The following is a 21063-nucleotide window of genomic DNA, read 5'->3' on the forward strand; positions in this document are numbered from 1 at the left end:
TAGTCATTGAAGCTATTCACTGCTGATTTTTTCGGGATCGGCACAATGATAGCAGATTTAAGGCACTTGGGAATGGAACAGGTAGACAGAGAGAGGTTAAAGATGGAAGTGAATACCCCAGCCAGCTGATCTGCGCAATCCCTCAACACTCTCCCAGGGATCCCGTCGGGCCCGGCAGCCTTCCTGGAGTTCACGCCAAGAAATGCCCTCCTGACCTCCTCTTCTCTCAAGGAGAATGTCGGGGCATCTTCTCTGGGCAAGAGTATTATTGATCCGGCCGATGCTGACTCAGTCCCATTCGCCTCAAAGCGCGCAAAGAAATGATTGAGCTCCTCGGCCAGATTGCTGCTGGTACTTGGGCTTGGGTCTTTTGAACCCTTAAAGTTCGTGAGGTGTTGTATTCCCTGCCAAACGCGCCGGGGATCCCCTTCATCGAAGTGCTCCTCTATCTTCCTCCTGTAGGCCACTTTTGCTTCCTTGATGCCTGTCTTTAATTTGGATCTGGCGGTGCTGTATAATTCCGTATCTCCAGACTTAAAGGCTTTATCCCGTTTTTTCAGCAGCAGCTTGACCTCCCTGTTCAGCCATGGTTTATTATTTTGATAACATTTGATCTGTCTTTCAACAGTGACATTATCAATGCAGGTCTTAATGTAGTGCAAAACAGTGCAGGTGTAATCTTCAAGACTCTGCTGTGAGAAAAGTGCCCAGTCCGTGCGCTCAAAACAGTCTTGCAATTGTGGAATAGCACTAGCAGGCCACAGTTTTGGTAGTTTCACAGTGTGCACGGATCTCTTAAACACAGGTCTATATGCTGGTGTGAGAAAAAGGGTCAGATGATCAGACTGCCCTAAATGGGGGTGAGCTGAGACCTTGTATGCCCCTCTGATATTACTATAAACATGATCCAGAGTATTATCACCTCTGGTTGGACATGTTACATACTGATGAAATTTGGGAATTACAGTACACAGGTTAGCATGATTAAAATCCCCTGCCACAATAAAGATTCCATCCGGGTGGGTGGATTGCAGTCTATTCATACTAGTTTGCAAGATGTCCATAGCTACATTAGCATTAGCGCTAGGTGGAATATAAACAGCCATGATAAAAACAACAGTGAACTCACGCAGCAAGTAGAAGGGCCGGCATCTCAGTGTTACAAACTCCACATCTGGTGAGCAGTGTCTTTCAGTCACTGTAGCATCTGTGCTCCAGCTGTTGTTAGAGTAGATGCAGAGCCCCTCTCCTTTGCTCTTTCTGGAGTTGCCGGTTCTGTCGGCCCGGTGCGCTGTATGACCCGCTAGTATAATAGCTTCATCCGGAATCCCAGAGTGCAGCCACGTCTCTGTGATTACTACCAGCGAGCAGTCTTTAGCGTAACTATTTGGCTCGATGATCATCGCCAGCTCATCCATTTTGTTGCATAGCGATCTGGCGTTGGACACAAAAAGGCTGGGCAGCGCGGGCCTGTGTGGTGCCCTCCTTAGCCGGACTCTAATCCCGGCTCTGCGGCCTCGCTTCGCCATCTTGACCATCAAAGATCATATCATAATAATAATACTCCTGTACTTTATTTGGGTAAAAGTACAAAAGTACTTGATTTTTTAATATAATTAAATATTAAAAGTAAAACGTAGGCCTACTTATTGATAAACATTTATTTATTTTGCAATTCTAGCCTCTTGCTAAAATACGTCATAACACTGATAACTATTACAAAAAATGACTGATAATTCAAGTGTGCAAACATGTGAAAATAACAAAATATAAAATACAGAAATGTGGAAAACAATGTGTGTTGCCTATGGCTGCTAATACACTACTTTCTTGGTCTCTCTATTGGTCTCTGAAATTGGCATTCTGCTATAAACAAAGCTGATTTTATTACTTCTATTATTAGTCATTCAAAGCTTAATCTCATTGCCCTAACAGAGACCTGGATCAAACCAGAGGACACTGCTACACCTGCAGCACTCTCCAATAATTTCTCATTTTCCCACTCTTTTTGGATGAATTAGATGTGCTGCTCTCAACCTTTCTTGAGGATGGTACTCCCTTAGTTATGCTTTCAGATTTCAACATCCACCTAGATAAACCTCTGTATGCTGATTTCCACACTCTGCTTGCCTCTTTTGATCTCAACCAAGTGTCAACTACTGCTACAAATCAGGCAACCAACTGGACCTTATTTATACACGACACTGGTCAAAACACCGCTCTTCTGTTCCGATCAAAACATTAAACAGGTTCTCCCCACTCAGTGATGCACCCACTGAGAAACCTGATGAAAGTGCTCTAGTTATTGGTGATTCTATTGTACGGAACGTGAATATAGAGACACCAGCCACCATAGTCAAATGTTTACCGGGAGCCAGAGCGCCTGACATTTTGGCAAATTTAAAAGTGCTGGCTAATGCTAAACGTAAATACAGTAAGATTGTTATTCATGCCGGCGCTAATGATGTTCGACTTCGCCAGTCGGAGATCACTAAAAATAACATTAAAGAGGTGTGTGAACTTGCAAGCACGATGTCAGACACTGTAATATGCTCTGGTCCCCTCCCTGCTTACCGTGGTGATGAGATGCATAGCAGATTGTCATCACTCAATGGCTGGATGTCTAAGTGGTGCCCACAGAATAACATTTTCATAGACAATTGGACGAGCTTTTGGGGCAGACCTGACCTGTTTAAAAGAGATGGTCTTCATCCCTCCTGGGGTGGCGCCACTCTTCTCTCTAGAAATATGGCAAATAGTCTTAGTGTTTATACTTGACTAACTGGGGCCCAGGTCAGGAAGCAGACAGACTGGCTAAACCGACCGTCTGCTAGCCGCCTCCCGTCACAGAGGTCAGTTAATTCTTAGCACTTAGAGACTCTTTCACCTAGATATCACACTATAGAGACTGTGTCTGTTCCCTGAACTAGAAAATACAAAAAACGTCCAAGCCAAGTTAAGATTAACAATTTAATTGAGGTTCAACAAATAAAAAACAGATGCTATATGGATAAACAAATGATAAAGCTTGGCTTATTGAATATCAGATCCCTTTCTACGAAAACACTTTTTGTTAATAATATGATCACTGATCATAATATAGATGTACTCTGTTTGACAGAAACCTGGCTAAAACCTGATGATTACATTATTTTAAATGAGTCCACCCCCCAAGATTACTGTTATAAACATGAGCCACGTCTAAAAGGCAAAGGTGGAGGTGTTGCTTCAATTTATAACAAAGTTTTCAGGATTTCTCAGAGGGCAGGCTTCAAGTATAACTCGTTTGAAGTAATGGTGCTTCATATAACATTATCCAGAGAAACAAATGTTAATGATAAATCCTCTGTTATGTTTGTACTGGCTACTGTATACAGGCCACCAGGGCACCATACAGACTTTATTAAAGAGTTTGGTGATTTTACATCTGAGTTAGTTCTGGCTGCAGATAAAGTTTTAATAGTTGGTGATTTTAATATCCATGTTGATAATGAAAAAGATGCATTGGGATCAGCATTTATAGACATTCTGAACTCTATTTGGCTTAGACAACACGTTTCAGGACCTACTCATTGTCGAAATCATACTCTAGATTTAATACTGTCGCATGGAATTGATGTTGATGGTGTTGAAATTATTCAGCAAAGTGATGATATCTCAGATCATTATTTAGTTTTGTGCAAACTTCATATAGCCAAAATTGTAAATTCTACTTCTTGTTACAAGTATGGAAGAACCATCACTTCTACCTCAAAAGACTGCTTTTTAAGTTATCTTCCTGATGTATCCAAATTCCTTAGCATATCCAAAACCTCAGAACAACTTGATGATGTAACAAAAACTATGGACTCTCTCTTTTCTAGCACTTTAAATAAAGTTGCTCCTTTACGCTTAAGGAAGGTTAAGGAAAACAGTTTGACACCATGGTATAATGAGCATACTCGCACCCTAAAGAGAGCAGCCCGAAAAATGGAGCGCAGCTGGAGGAAAACAAAACTAGACGTATTTCGTATTGCTTGGCGGGAAAGTAACATATCCTACAGAAAAGCATTAAAACTGGTAGATCCGATTACTTTTCTTCTCTTTTAGAAGAAAACAAACATAACCCCAGGTATTTATTCAATACAGTGGCTAAATTAACGAAAAATAAAGCCTCAACAAGTGTTGACATTTCCCAACACCACAGCAGTAATGACTTTTTGAACTACTTTACTTCTAAAATCGATACTATTAGAGATAAAATTGCAACCATTCAGCCGTCATCAACCATTACTCCTTCATAAACAGCCAGAAACCATGGAGTTGTGATTGATCATCAGCTAATTTTCTCAGATCACATTGTTAAAACTGTCCGATCCTGCAGATTTGCTTTATTCAACATTAAGAAGATCAAGCCCTTTCTTTCGGAACATGCTGCACAGCTCCTTGTACCAGCTCTTGTTCTGTCCGAGCTGGACTTTTGCAATGCTCTCTTGGCAGGTCTTCCAGACAGTTCTATCAAACCTTTACAATTAATCCAGAATGCGGGAGCAAGATGAATTTTTAATGAGACGAAAAGAATACACATCAATTTATTAATTTGCACTGGCTACCAATGGCTGCTCGCATACAATTCAAGGCATTGATGTTTGCCTACAAAACCACCACTGGCTCTGCACCTATTTACCTAAATTCATTACTTCAGACTTATGTGCAAGTGAAGTTTGTGTTCTGCAAGTGAACGTCGCTTGATTGTGCTATCCCAAAGAAGCACAAAGTCACTTTTACAATCTTTTAAATTAAATGTTCCTTTCTGGTGCAATGAGTCCTTTGCCATCTTCAAGAGTCGGCTAAAGACACATCTCTTCCATATTTATTTTACCCTCTAACTTTAGCACTCACTATTCTAATTGCATTCTAAAAAAAAAAAAAAAAATTCGAACTACCTTTCTAATCTTTTTGTATTCTTTTTTCTTTTTAATTATTATACAATTATAAAAAAGAACTCTAATACTAGCTTGCTCTATTCTTTTTCTATTTTATCTGTTTTCTTTTTATTTATTTTATTATTTAAAGCCCTTGCTTCTTGTACTGTGTTTAAGCTGACTGAGACTTGTTATAGCACTTATATATCATTGCTCTCTTGTTGTTTTTGAATGCTTCTAATTTCCTCACCTGTAAGGAAATTTCCTCACCTGTTTGGATAAAAGCATCTGAAAATAACTAAATGTAAATATAATGCAAATGTAAATATAAAAACATGCGCCACATTGGCCAAAATGTGTTAGTATTAAAGAGGTAATATGACGGTGCTAAAAAGAACATTATTTTGGGTATTTGGTGTAATGAAATGTGTTTATGCAGTTTAAGGTAAAAAACACACATTATTTTCCACATACTGCACATTATTGTTTCTCTTCTATGCCCCACTTTTCTGGAACATGTTGATTGTTACAAAGCTCATCGCTCTGAAAAACGAGGTGTGCTCTGATTGGCCAGCTATCCAGTGCGTTGTGATTGGCTGAATTCCTCAAGTGTGTGATGGAAATGTAACGCCTTTTAACATACTCTGATGTGTGTCCTGGCCAGACTAGACAAAACCAATAAAACCCATTAAAAACGAGATACTATTTGCATCCAGTAGGGATTTAATTACTGATTATAATGACTCATAAAGTCTCTTTACATGTTGCGTATCAAGCTGCTTAAACATAAAACATAAAACATGTCTGTGTTTTTTGATTGGAGAAACAACAAACAACAAGCACTACGGCTACACTGCTCAAAACTCGTGTACTTAACAGGCTGTGAGTCAGAAGCGGCAGATTTCAGCCTCACGCTTTAGATTGTTGAACTGTTTTCTCAATAAACTTCTTCAAATGGATTCTAACACTTCTTCAGCCTCACCCTCATTCCATGCTATCATATTATCGCACTGTTCAATATTATTTTAGGCCTACTATTTTTTATTGCATATTGCACTGAGTTTAAAGCATGTAATGTGCTTGTAATTTTGCAGACTTGGTTTATAGATTATTATGTATATGAGTGAATGAGAGTTTTTTTAGTGTCTATGCAGTTTTAAAAAACTGATATATCAATTGTTAGCTAAGAAAAGAATGAGCAAAACCTATACATGACAAGTGTGAGCTTTGCTTATGGAAGTGAATACATTTGCATTTGTAACTGTTTTTTATTTTAATTTAAATCACTTCTTTGTGTATGTCTATGGGCTCATCCAGCCTGAAATACAGGCTTTGATCCAGGATGCTCAGATAATCACAAATGGCTGTTTATAATTATTTATAATTATTCTGTTTATAATGGCATTGGATTTTAATGTCATTTATGGTATTTGGTATTTGTTTGAGGAACAGAAAGTCAAAACTGACAACAATCTTCCTCCCTGTCGACGCTTTTACACTTTTTTAACCTGAATTCAAAGACTGAGTGAAATAAACCTATAATTGAATAAACAACAATTAAAAAATACAAGGACTCAAAGTGTAGGAGTTTACAGTAATCTTTTTTTTTTAATTTATTGGTTTTAAAAATCAAGGCCATTGGTTCGAACAGTTTGAGATAGTTTGATGATTTTCACAGCGTTAAGAAAGGAAGTGGAAACACGTTGTGGTTTAATGTCTCTGCACTGAAAGGAAATCTGCAGTTTGATCAGTGCTTTTACAGATGAAAGACAATGGAGAAGATCATGCTCTTTTGTGTTTTTTCATACTTGATTGTTCAGATCAGCTCCAGCGGTAAATACATTCTACATTACGATTTCACAGTATTGAACTTTTTATCCCTAAATATTTAATGTTTTCATAATTTCAAAGAATCAGTTTATGATGTTTTCCAGATGCTTCAGAACATAATGTGACTCTGTTAAGATTTCAGCTGAATGAAAGCATCACTCTGAACTGCAACATGACATACAATCATGAAATAGCCTGGTATCACCAGAATCCTGAATCTGGACGACTAACAATGCTGATATTTGCCTTAGCCATGGGCAGGATAAGAGAGCTAGTTTCAAACCGTTAAAAACACTCGCGTAACAGTTAAAGAAGATAGAAGTAGAAACACAGGCTCGCTAGTTATGACTGGACTAATGGAGTCAGATTCAGGTCTTTATTTCTGTGGAACAAGATCAGTGAATTCAGACATGCACTTTGAGAAACCCATCAGACTACAGATCGAGGGTTAGTACTGCTGACTAATACATTTCTCTCAAATTTTCATCATCACTAGTAACCTACTAACACTTTAAAAATGCAGTTTTTTTAATGCAATGCCATATAAGAACTATTTTTGTTTCCCCAAAGAACTTTCTAGTGATCAGTTCTTTAAAAAAACATTATTTTCTTAGTGTGAAGAACATTTTAATTATCTATAGAACCGTTTTCCACGTAAAAAAGAAAACTTTTGTGTTGTTTTGTCTTTAATGCAGTGTTTGTGCTCCAGATATGAATGATTCCTGAAATCTTGTGTGTTGTTGAGGAGTGATCATAAATCTGAAGTGATGATATATTTCATATATTTTCAGACAGAGAAGACAAAGTTCAGTCCGTCACAGATCCTCCAGAGGAAGATGAGATCACAGGTGAGAGCGGAGAGCGTTCTTGTTTGTGAGAAACTCTCAGTGTATTTATTTTTAGGTTATGCAATTTGAATATGCTGTGGATTCTATATATAATCATCAAATAAAATAAAAACTTTTTTTAAGAGTGTAACTGTTTATGTTACTGAGCCTTGTCACATTATTACAGAAAGTGCTTCACAGATGTAATTTCAGCATGATTTCATCACAGTTCAATCTCAGCACAATGGATCAGAATCTGTCTGACTTGATTCTGTTGTTTAATGAAAGCTGGTTTCTGAATGTTTTCTGTCTGTCTGTAGATGAAGTGACGCTGACGGAGCGTGTGCTGATGTTCAGTGGTGTTGCTTTGGCTGTGTTTCTGTGTTTTCTGGTTATAATCATTGCAGGAAGAAACATTTACTGTCACGGTTGGCGGAAAGGATGGACCGCAGCCGAACATGCTGGTCTGAATGTTTAAAACTCACCTAAATGACATTTGTGAGCTTTATTTTTTAACAATAATCAGCATTTATACTTTACACCAGGCTCACCGATGTGATTCAGATGTGTTTCTGTCGGCCAGATCTCATAGACGTCTGTTTTATCTGTTCATGGCACAAACCTGTTCAAATAAAATGTCTTCAGTGTTCAAAGTGTTTTTGAGTTTCGATCAAATAAACAGCAGTAAAACTATCATGTCACGGTTGTATTTTTGATGAAGAAAATGTATAGAAATGATAATTCTTTCTAAATGTTATGTAGATCTAAACACACGGTCTGTGACTATAAACAGAAACAGATGCGAATGAATAAGTGTGTGTGCCGTCTTTCTTTAGTGAAATAACAATAAATACCACTTTTCTGTCTGACTAAATTGCAATCCTGAAACAAATTCATTTATTATGATCACTGTATCACTTATTATTGTAAAACTGATACAACATCAATGCGCTTTTAAATCTCTAATTAAACTACAAAAATGGGTTCTTATGTCATGTTTGTTTTGTGATTTCACTAGTTTCTGATAAATCTTATCTTTGTTGGTGAAATGCTGTGGTTTCATTTCAAATATCTTCAGCTCTGTTCTGAGGTTGAATGAAAGTCTTTGGGAGCGTAACAACATGATGGTAAGTAAATGAGTGAATACATTTACACTCAGCTTACACTGACTATATAAAAATAATTACAAATTAGAATTAGAATCAGAATCAGAATCAGAAAGAGCTTTATTGCCAAGTATGCTTGCGCATACAGGGAATTTGTTTTAGTGACATAAGCTTCCAGTACACAGAGACAACAACACACAGACAAAAAAAAAAAAAAAAAAAATTACAGGAGAATTACAAACTGGCAAATAAATAAGTGTATAAACAATTGTGCTATAAATGATAATGGAATAGGATTGAGTGAGATGCAGGAATGTTCTAGGATGGAGGGGTAACAAATAAATATAAGGATATTGCACATTTTTGCATAAGTTTAAGTGGGAAACATTTAACTGTTCATGAGGTAGATTGCCTGGGGGAAGAAACTATTCTTGTGCCTTGCTGTTCTTGTATTTGCGGCTCTGAGGCGCCGGCCAGATGGCAAAAGTTCAAAGATGGGGTGACTTGGATGTGAGGGATCCAGAGTGATTTTCTGAGTCCTTTTCCTCACTCTGGATGTGTACAGTTCTTGGAGGGTGGGCAGGGGAGCACCAATAATCCTTTCAGCAGTCCGAACAGTTCTCTGTAGTCTTCTGATATCTGATTTTGTAGCTGAACCAAACCAGACAGTAATTGAAGTACACAGGACTGACTCAATGACGGCTGAGTAGAACTGTTTCAGCAGCTCCTGTGGCAGGTTAAACTTCCTCAGCTGGCGAAGGAAGTACAACCTTTGTTGGGCTTTTTTCACAATGGAGCCAATGTGATTGTCCCACTTCAGGTCCTGAGAGATGGTGGTTCCCAGGAATCTGAATGACTCCACTGCAGCCACAGTGCTGTTCATGAGGGTGAGTGGGGGGAGTGCAGGGGGGTTTCTCCTAAAGTCCACAGTCATCTCCACTGTTTTGAGCGTGTTCAGCTCCAGGTTGTTAAGACTGCACCAGACAGCCAGCTGCTCAACCTCCTGTCTGTAAGCAGACTCGTCACCGTCCTGGATGAGGCCGATGACTGTAGTGTCGTCTGCAAACTTCAGGAGCTTGACAGAGGGGTCTTTAGAGGTGCAGTCGTTGGTGTACAGGGAGAAGAGCAGAGGGGAGAGAACACATCCCTGAGGGGCACCAGTGTTGGTGGAGCAGCTGTTTGACATGAATTTCCCCAGTCTCACTAACTGTTGCCTATCTGTCAGAAAGCTGGTGATCCACTGACAGATAGAGCTAGGAACAGAGAGCTGGGTCAGTTTGGTCTGGAGGGTTGTTGGGATGATGGTGTTGAAAGCCGAACTAAAGTCCACAAACAGGATCCTCACATAAGTCCCTGTTTTGTCCAGATGTTGCAGGATGAAGTGCAATGCCATGTTGATTGCATCATCCACGGACCTGTTTGCTCGGTACGCAAACTGCAGGGGGTCCAGTAAGGGTCCAGTGATGTCCTTCAGATAAGCCAGAACCAGTTTTTCAAACGACTTCATGACGACAGACGTTAGAGCCACAGGTCTGTAGTCGTTAAGTCCTGTTATCTTGGGACTTACAATAAAATTACAATAAAATATTAAATAAAATAGAGTAGAATAAAAAAGGTTGAGTAATTAATGAGAGAAATGTCATTTGTTAACCTATCCTGTGTAGCATCGGATCATGCGCCCATCCTTCAGAAGGACCTCTCACCTGAATATTGAACTCTGTCCACTTCCTGTTTCCTGCCACATTACCACAGTTCCTGTTACCATGTATTTAAGCCATGTGTTTTCACTACCATTTTGCGAAGTATTGCCATTTCCTCTGCTTTACTAAGAATTCTTCTATGCCATTTCTATTGTTTATTGTCATGACCATTGCTTTTGTTCTCCTGACTCCCGTTTCTGGATTACTGTTTTGGATTTATCTGCAATTGGATATTTTCTCCATACTCTGACTGATGCCATTGACCTGACTTGGACCTATGATTGTTATTAGTACTTGGGGCACAGATAATTGAATAAAGACCCACATATGGAATCTATTAGGCCTATCTCTTCCTTACAGAATACTTCACCAGGTTCCAGCAGATCCTGCGGAGGTCTCTCAACTCCCGTCAACCATTGTGTATCAAAATGATCTGCTCAAGGGTTTTCAAACTCAGTTATTGACACTATAAGCTGCCAATGAACACTTGAAACAGTAAGTTTGTTCTCTTACTGCCCCATAACCTGACTCTGTAAAATTTGCTCTACCAAATAAATTTGATGGTTCTCCTGACAACTGTACTGTTTTTTGTGACAGTATATCTATTTTTCAAATCAACCTCAAGATTTGAACCATATGACATGTTCCTTTATTAGGACTTTGCTGACAGGGAAGGCACTTGAATGGCCTACAGCAGTTTTGGATCATGACAGATGTTCGTCAGTCATACAATTATTTCACTCAACTGATTTGCGATGTCTTTCAATATCCTACTAGCGGCATGGATTCAGCAGCTCAGTTAACTCAGTTACGCCAAGGCAACAGACCAGCTTCTGATTATGCTGTATAGTTTTTAACTCTTGCTGCACAAAGTGGGTTTAATGAAGTTGCTTTGAAGCACATTTTTCATTCTAGTCTGTCTGCTAAGTTACATTCAGAATTAGTTTGCAGAGGTGACTCACTTGATATTGATAATCTCTTGCAATCACAGCCTAGTCCTAAATTAAACCTAGCATATCATGTGCCCACTACTGCGGTTCAAGTACCAAATCAGTCTGGTCCTACGGAGGCCATGCAAATAGGATGAGCTCATATTACACCTGAGGATAGAAGAAGATGATTGCTCAATCAGCTATGCTTCTCTTGTGATGAATCTGGCCATCACTTTTCCAACTGTCCTGTTATACAAGTTATTGAGTAAGTCACTTGCTTAATACTTTTTTCACATCCCATCATGTTGTCTGTCACTAAGCAAGACCACCAATTCTCAGCACTAATAGATTCTGGAGATGCTGCTAATGTGATTCATCAAGATTTAGTGAAACAGTTGAACATCCCCACAATCAAAGGTCTACCCCCTATCATTGTTACCGCCGTAGATGATAGTCCCGTTGGAAAAGTTTGCATCACCCATCAAACTCTTGCTATACAACTAAGAGTTGGTCTTTCTCACACTGAAGAAATCACTTTCTATGTCATCTCATCACCACAAAACCCAGTTATCCTAAGATATCCTTGGTTGTCTACCCACAATCCACATTTTTCATGGAAGGGAAAGGAGTAGGTCTCCTTATTGTCAAAAATACAGATCAAATATAAAATATAAGATACAGCTATACAATAAGGGAAATGTAAAAAAAAAAAAACATATAATAAAAATAAAAATAAAGTTAAATAAAGCAGCGCAAGGCACACGGCAGATAGAGTGCAAACCAGTGAAAGTGCATTAGTGTATAAGTTATAAAGTATGCAGATTTTAAGAACCTTTTGTCCAATGGAAAGATTCTGTGGATATTAAAGAGTGTAACTGTTTATGTTACTGAGCCTAACAGCTTGTCACATTATTACAGAAAGTGCTTCACAGATGTAATTTCAGCATGATTTCATCACAGTTCAATCTCAGCACAACCGATCAGAATCTGTCTTGATTCTGTTGTTTAATGAATGTTGGTTTCTGAATGTTTTCTGTCTGTCTGTAGATGAAGTGACGCTGTTTTCTGGCTATAATCATTGCAGGAAGAAACATTTACTGTAGTGGCTCACCAGTGTGATTCAGATGTGGTTCTGTCGGCCAGATCTCAGACTTCTGTTGTGGCGAAGCTCTAAACTTCATGAGAAAGTACAAATGTCATCTGTTTCATGGCAAACTTGTTCAAATAGTGTCTTCAGTGTTCAATGTGTTGTCAAATAATCAGCAGTAAAACTAAGAAATCATATCACGGTCGTATTTTTGATGGATGAATTATAGAAATCTTTCTAAATGTGATGTAGACCAACAGTGAAACATACAGTCTGTGACTATAAATAAACAGAAACAAGTGTGAATGAATAAGTGTGTGTGCTGTCTTTCTTTTGGGAAATACCACTTTAAGAGGTTGATTGGCGAAATACCAATCAAAAGGTTGTGAGTTCGAGTCCCGGGCCGGCAGGAATTGTGGGTGGGGGGAGTGCATGTACAGTTCTCTCTCCACCTTCAATACCACGACTTAGGTGTCCTTGAGCAAGGCATCGAACCCCCAACTGCTCCCCGGGCGCCGCAGCATAAATGGCTGCCCACTGCTCCGGGTGTGTGTTCACAGTGTGTGTGTGTGTGTTCACTGCTCTGTGTGTGTGCACTTCGGATGGGTTAAATGCAGAGCACGAATTCTGAGTATGGGTCACCATACTTGGCTGAATGTCACGTCACTTTATTTCTTTGTGACTAATTTGCAATCCTGAAACAAATTAATTCATTATGATCAACTCAGCTTACACTGACCAAAATGCTATATAAAAATAATTATAAATTACTGCCTTTAAAAGTCATTTTGCATTAATTTTTAAATTGAATTTTAATGTCATTTATTTTATCTAAACATTAAAGTAATCACTTTGGTAATCTAAAATACTTTTCAAATGTAAATGCAATTTGACATTATACATAAAAAAGCCAATACTGAAAAAGACGACTATCATGAAAGTATACTCCATGCAACAAGTGAGATGTATCTTCATTTGCCTGAAGTCATATGACAGCTTTGTTTGAGGAACAGAAAGTCAACACGGACAACAATCTTCCTCCCTGCCATCGCTTTCAAACTCACAGTCACATTCGTAAACATTTTACCACCAGAAGAGAGGAGTATGTAATTTTATTATTTTGAGTTTGATTAACTTAAACCATTTAAGTAGCAATATAGCTTTTAGACTTAGATTTATTACCTGAATTCAAACAGACTGAGTGAAATAAACCTATAATTGACTAAACGACAATTAAAAAGTACAAGTGACTCAATGTGTAGGAGTTAACAGTACTCATATTTATTGGTTTTAAAAATTAAGGCCATTGGTTCGAACAGTTTGAGATAGCTTAATGATTTTCACAGCGTTAAGAAAGGAAGTGGAAACACGTTGTGGTTTAATGTCTCTGCACTGAAAGGAAATCTGCAGTTTGATCGATGCTTTTACAGATGAAAGACAATGGAGAAGATCATGCTCTTTTGTGTTTTTTCATACTTGATTGTTCAGATCAGCTCCAGCGGTAAATATATTCTACTTTACGATTACACATCATTGATTTTTTTATCCTTAAATATTTTATGTTTTCATCATTTCAAAGGGTCAGTTTATGATGTTTTCCAAATGTTTCAGAACATAATGTGACTCTGTTAAGATTCCGGCAGAATGAAAACATCACCCTGAACTGCAGCATAAACGAACAATTCACCTACAGATTTGAGATGGCCTGGTATCACCAGAATCCTGATTCTGGACGACTAACACTGCTGCTTTCTGCCAAGAACTGGCCATCACTGAACATTCAGTACTCTCAAAACAATCGCATGAGAGTTCATGGAGATGTGGAGAGCATCACAGCATCACTAGATATTATTGGACTAACGGAGTCAGATTCAGGTCTTTATTTCTGTGGAACAACGAATTTAATCATGTACTTCAACAAACCCATCAGACTAGTGATGGAGGGTTAGTACAGCTCTTCAGTTTCTCTCAAATCTTCATAATGTTTTTAATGCTGAAAATTATTTGAGTGTTTCTCAATTTATTTTAATCATCTACGTTACAAATTAACTTTCCATAAAAGTTTTTTTTTAACTGCAATGTCACAGAAGAACCATTTTTGTTTCCCCAAAAACCTTCTAGTGATCAGTTCATAAAGAAGCATTGTTTTCTATACTGTGTAGAACATTTGAATCATCTATAGAACCGTTTTCCTTTATAAAGAATCTTTTGTGTGATTGGAAGATTCTGTGAAAGTGCTTCTTTTTATGCAGTGTTTGTGCTCCAGATATGAATGATTCTTCAAATCATGTGTGTTATTGAGGAGTTTGCTGTTATAGTAATATTGAATCTTTTTGTGTTTGATGAAGTGATCATATATTTCATATATTTTCAGACAAGTTGACAGACAGAGAAGACAAAGTTCAGTCCGTCACAGATCCTCCAGAGGATGATGAGATCACAGGTGAGAGCAGAGATCATTCTTACTCATATTTTATTTAATTTCAGGAAATTATCTATAAATTTTTTTTACAAAAATGGGATCCCTACCAAAGCGCCATGGGTGCTGCCCCTTCCGGTGTCCTGTGCGAGCCACCTGCGCCCCTATTAGGTGTAGGCTGGGGCTCGGAACAAGTAATTCCACTCACAATTGTCAAATCACTACCTCACTGGTTGAGATTGGATAACACTGGGAAAACATACCCGTTCCGAATGGAACAGGGATGCTGTGGAAGCCCCATCCTTCCCGAAGGAGGTCTCGGGAGCAAATACATATATAGCATCCATTTAGGTGTATATGGAAAATTTTGAGGTGATTAAAACCCTCTTGGGGAGGCAGAAGTCTGCCAGGAAAACACGGGCTCTAAGGCTATACCGTGGACTATACACATACGAGTACTGCTTAGGTCTCAATATGGAACCCAGCCTTCCAAGGTCCTCACGGGTTCTGCTGCGTCCAGCTGCCTAGGGTGATGGAGGATCTCAACAGGGTCTACAGTGTGTACACTCTGGAGGAGTATAAGCAAGCCGACACTAACCGGGGCCTCTCAGTGCCACTACCCATTTGAGGTGAGAGCACAAGAGGATACCTGCTCTACACAAAGGCTATAGAACCTAGTGAACATGTTAGGGGTTGCCCAGCTCGCAGCTCTACAAATATCTGTCAGCGAGACGCCATGAGCCAGGAGGATGCAACACTTCTAGTTGAGTGAGCTCGCAACCTGAGCGGGCAGGGCACACCCTGTGCCTGGTAAGCCAGGGTTATGGCATCCATAATTCAGTGGGCCATCCTCTGCTTAGAGATGGCACTCCCCTTCTGCCGGCCTCCGTAACAGACAAAGAGCTGGTCTGAGGCCCTGAAGCTTTGTGTCCGGTCTATGTAGCATCTCAATGTTCGGACGGGACAGAACAAACCAAGGGCTGGTTCTGCCTCCTCCAGGGGCAGCGCTTGCAGGTTCACCACTTGGTCTTTGAAGGGTGTAGTGTGAACCTTGGGCACGTAGCTAGGCTGGGGCCCCAGGATTACCTGGGAGTCAGCCAGCCCAAACTCTAGGCACGAATCGTCAACCGAAAATGCATGCAGGTCCCCTACCCTCTTGATGGAGGCCAGTGCAAGCAGGAGCAGAGTTTTCAATGAAAGAAACTTTAGCTCAACTGAATGCAAAGGCTCGAATGGGCCCTGCTGTAATGATTTAAGCACTAGAGTCAGGTCCCAAGAGGGTATACAGGGGGGCCGGGAAGGATTTAAACTCCTGGCCCCTCTAAGGAACCTGACAATGAGGTCCTGCTTACCCAAAGACTTCCCATTCACGGGGTCATTGTACACAGCAATAGCGGCAACCTGGACTTTGAGGGTTGAGGGAGACGGCCTTCGCTCGTGCCCTTGCTGCAGATAGGAAAGCATGACCGCAATCGGGCATCTACGGCGTCCTCTCGGCAAACCTCTTTTCTTGGGTATAATGAAGTAAGGGCTGTAAAACCCCGTCCTCATATCGGCTGGAAGGACCGGCTCTATCGCGTCCTTCGCCAGTAGGACTGCGATCTCTTCCCGCAGAACAGGGGCATCGGACACTTTCACTATAGTGAAGTGGGTACCACTGAACATGGGGAGACGTTGGGCGTCGAGAGTGACCGACTGAAAGGGAACTGTTCACATTTACTGAGCAACATAATTACTTGTCACATTATTACAGAATGTGAATCACAGATGTAATTTGAGTGTGATTTTGTCACAGCTCAGACCCAGCACGACTGATCTGGATCAGTGTCTGAATGATCTGTGTTTCTTTATTCTTTAGTTAAGGGATTAAAGGATAAAAACTCACCTGCCTGTATCTATCTAGTAATCCCGAAAACACTGATTGCCTTGTTCAGGTGTGTTTAATTAGGGTTGGAGCTAAACTCTGCAGGACAGTGGCCCTCCAGGACCGAAGTTGCCTATCCCTGCTGTACTTTGATTGGTTTCTCTGTCTGTCTGTAGTCTCTACAGTCGAAGTGATGCTGACGGAGCGTGTGATGGTGTTCGGTGGTGTTGGTCTGGCTGTCTTTCAGTTTTTTCTGGCTACAGTTGTTGCAGGAGGAATCATTCACTGTTACGGTTGGCAGAAAGGATGGGCCGCAGCTAAACGTGCTGTTCTGACTGATTAAAAAAAATAACTGAATGACACTGAATTTGTGTGCTTTATTTTTCACTCTATCACAATAATCAGCATTGCTGTATGTTATCATTGATTGTGACTTCAGATCTCATTTAGACTTCTGTTGTGAATTTGAAAAGTTCATAATTTGGTTTTAAGAGTCTCCAACAGTAGGTTCAAATGCATGCAAGATCAAAAAACATGCACTTTCATTGACTCTTGTGTGCATAATCCTCAAACGATTCGTTCGAAGATTCATCTTGCCAAACCCCTCCTTTGTGTGAGGCTGCTCTGCTCTGATTGGTCAGATATGTGTCCCTGGAGCAAAAAAACAGTCACAAGTAGCACAGATATATTTGTAGCAATCGCCAAAAATACATTTGTATGGGCCAAAATGATTGATTGTGCAAATGTGGTAACTTATGACGCGTGAACAAATGACTTGACGAATTTCAATGATTCAGAGTAGACTCTTTCTTTTGACACACTTTCAGCTTTACAGCTTTGCAATCTATTTACATTCACATACAGCTACATTACATAGTAATGAAAAGGTTATTTTCAAAAATAACCTTTTCAAAGGTTTTAAGCTGTTCAAGAGAAAATATAAATGCCATGGCACATAAAGCTTGCTTAAAGAAAATGTATTCAATGTTAAATATGTTTGTTGAGAGTTCTGATCAAATAAAGAGACAATAAACCAAAAATCCCACGTGTTGTGCATTTTCTGACAGAAACATTAATTATTAGCATTTTTTTTTTTTCAGAAAATTTTACAATGAACATTCGTGATTTCCTAACTGCAATTAATAATGTAGTGTAGACATGATGAAAATAAGAGATCATTGCAGAAAAGGAAATTAACAAGGTCTTGTAGCCAAAATTCCACACAAACTCAAGACAAAGGGGAAAAATTTTGTCATTCATTGCTCTCAAACAAGAAGATCCAATTGCAGCTCTTAATGAATCGTCCACAGCAATCAAACAGCAATCCACACCAGGGCAAAAGCAGAAAAATATGCAAAATATAATCCACAAAAGGAACCCACAAAAACAGACAACAGGAAATAATACAAATGCAATCAAGGGCTAATGCTGGGTACACACCAAAAGATAATCTGGCTTATTTTGGGCCGATTTCACCCCTTCTGACAATCCTAGCTATGTCCCGATTATCTTGATGTTTCTACAGATTATCTTATCAGATTTTCTCTTGGTGTGAGATGTGTTAAGAGTGTCTGAACCTGATCGGAAGAACGTTGGAGCCGCCCTGATCGCGAATCGTAAATATTCAACATGTTTAATATTTACGATCAGAAATCCTGATGTCTGGCCTGGGGGGAACCCCGAGGACAAACGCATGGATGCTCTGGAGATTATCACGTGAAAAGAAACAATATCCAATCAGAAAGCGAGATGATGGAAGACAGAAGCAGTCATGGTGCAGCACAAAGTGACATTGATGTGGACAGCAGAGATGGAGGATCAACTTGTTGATTTGTGGCAACAGCAGGGCTGGACTGGGACAAAAAATCAGCCCTGGACTTCATCCAGACTGGCCCACTATGCATGTAAACATGCACGTGCACACACACACTACATGTCTATACATACACAGTGGCGGTTCTACATGGAGGCCTAGGGAGGCCTGTGCCTCTGTAGACATGTTCCTGGCCACCCCTGTGGCCACCCCCGTGCTGAAAAAAAAAAGTAATATGATTTTACACGCGAGCGCCAAAAGCGGAACTAATGTGACGCAACGTTCTACACGGGTAAATTAGTGCAGCGCACCCAAACACTTAGGAACTTAATCATATTCAGGGATGCAAACATCACGCTTTTCATCGCCTCCCGTTTTTTTCACATCAGTTTGGGTGACTTGGGTCTGATTATAATTTCTCAAAGTCATCTGAAGCAATTCCATAGCTTAATGTTATGGACAGAAGACTATTTACATCATTAAATTAAAGTTCACGGAAACCTTGTTTTCCCTCCTCTGCGGCTGTCAATCATTCTCCATTCAGTATTCAAATAGCGCGCACATTACATTAATCTGCATGTAAAATTACTGATTAGAATGTATTACTATCAAAACCAAGAAAAAACGATTAAAATAATAAACAAAGAAAATGCTAATGATTTTATCAACCTTTATTTTAAATATCTAAAGGTCTTAGTTTATGTGCTTCTTATTATTCTAATAGAAATATTAATGCTTAGGGTACACAATTTCAGCTGTAACTATTTCATGTGCTGCAACATAACACTTGTTTTTATTTTATATTAATTTACAGAAATTACCTTTGACCTGTTGGCTGCTTATAGTAGGTTAGTATTAAGACCACTGATCTACAGTAAACGTGATTTATAAAGACCACTGATCTACAATAAAATAAAAGAGTAATTAAGACAAAGAACGTTGTGTAGTGATTTATAATTAATTTTTCTTAACATAATCAAAGGCCTTTAAAAATCCTTGAAGTAGACTGGCTTACAGTATATATTCAAATGCAGAGCTCAGTGCTAGGGTTCAAAACTGTACTTGCCCTGCCAAAAATAAATACATAAATAAAAATAAAAATAAAATTGCTATTGTTTTCTTTGTAAATAAGCTGTAATCTCATTTCACAATTCCAATTTCAATACCACAATAAACACTAACTATTAAGTTCAAACATTAATGAAGACAAGTGAACAGTCAGCAATAAAATAGGAAAACATTATCATAAATAGCACCGTTTTCAGGTACAGATATTGCATAATCAAATGTACAATACTTCACTTAACACACACACACACACATACATACATACATACATATATATCCTTGTTAAAGCTGTTATTCAAGAGCAGTGAGTTATTTCTCTTTGTCTTTTGTTCACATTAATGACACAGACTGACAGGTATAAGGCTTCTCCCTGGCACTTTAAGGGATTTTTTTCTCAATTGATTACAAATTGAAAAAATATATCTCACATAAATGCTGTAAACATACAGAGACATAGAACATCAGCTGGTATTATTAAAGGTTAAAAATAACTAGTTAAAATTAAATATAATGCAGTTTTCATTATAATAACAATTATTTAATGACAGGTGAAAATATAATAAATATGTACTATAGTGCACATATTTAGCAAAATACTCTTTTCTTATGGCTATTTTTCTCAACTAACCTGCCATGGTCTTTAAATAGCTTTCTTGAGGTAAATGTAACGTTCTGTGACATAATTGTTTTCCTGCTGTTTTGACTGATGACTGATTGATCGATATTATTTATGAGGTATACATACATTTCGGTAAGTTGTACAGTATCTTTAAACAGAAAGTAACAGATGATCGGTTTACTTGAACTGAGGCGCTAAAACGATTTGTCACGTCACATTCTCTAAATCCCGATGGCCAGTACATGCCTGGGCAACAGCACAAATGTTTATACAACGTGTCATGTAAAAAATCATTCCAAACACTATCATTGCAATTTCTTCCTGCATATCATCCGCCATGCTTATTCTGAAGTCTCGCGAGATTTTGCGAGATTTCCTGTGTTCACAGTCGAGACTCTGGTTGAAAATCTGTTTGCGTGTGGTGTGCTGTCTTTGTCACATCATGACACACCACACACTATAGGAGCAAAATGGTTAAATCTAGGATTTTTTTTATCCTCATGTTTGTGGTCTATCACATTTTGAAAATCCTATAAGATGTAAAAAATCTTTTGGTGTGTACCCAGCATGAGAGAACATGGTGTATATAGAGGAACTAATAAGACTAATGACACACAGCTGGAAACAATGAGAACTAATAGACAGCGCAAAGGGTGATGGGAAATGAAGTCCAAACAAACAAACTATAACCCAGAAGAAGTGCCCTCTGGTGGCTGTTATGGGCACTCCAGCAGATGGCTGTGACAAATTAAACAATGTATTACGGCTGTCATGATAAAAATGAAATGTGAAAATGAATAAAATCCACTCACTCACACTGCACCAGATTGCTTTTTACATGCTTTTTTTGCAGCACTGAGTCTTACCACCAATCACATTCATTTCTGTTGAACT

The 21063-nt window shown here is 39.0% G+C and overlaps 1 protein-coding gene across 8 annotated transcripts; it reads left to right on the forward strand.

Annotated features, from left to right (window-relative positions):
- The first annotated feature begins 6549 nt into the window (after positions 1 to 6549).
- Positions 6550 to 17114, forward strand: LOC132144952 (uncharacterized). Of its 8 annotated transcripts, none has more exons than XM_059555562.1 (5): positions 6554 to 6737; positions 6848 to 6894; positions 14045 to 14330; positions 14761 to 14829; positions 16846 to 17102. In XM_059555562.1, exons 1-5 carry the CDS (start codon positions 6677 to 6679, stop codon positions 17010 to 17012), a joined length of 630 nt encoding a protein of 209 aa, XP_059411545.1. In that variant the 5' UTR covers positions 6554 to 6676; the 3' UTR covers positions 17013 to 17102. The 8 variants fall into 8 exon arrangements, with proteins under 8 accessions (XP_059411547.1, XP_059411548.1, XP_059411545.1 ...); XM_059555559.1 differs by having other exon boundaries at positions 6556 to 6737; positions 6839 to 6894; positions 16846 to 17095; XM_059555561.1 differs by lacking the exons at positions 6554 to 6737; positions 6848 to 6894 and adding exons at positions 13412 to 13488; positions 13817 to 13887 and having other exon boundaries at positions 13998 to 14330; positions 16846 to 17088.
- The last annotated feature ends 3949 nt before the right edge of the window (positions 17115 to 21063 follow it).

This window comes from Carassius carassius, chromosome 8 (genome assembly GCF_963082965.1).
Source record: "Carassius carassius chromosome 8, fCarCar2.1, whole genome shotgun sequence".
In the NCBI taxonomy this organism is placed as follows: domain Eukaryota; kingdom Metazoa; phylum Chordata; class Actinopteri; order Cypriniformes; family Cyprinidae; genus Carassius; species Carassius carassius.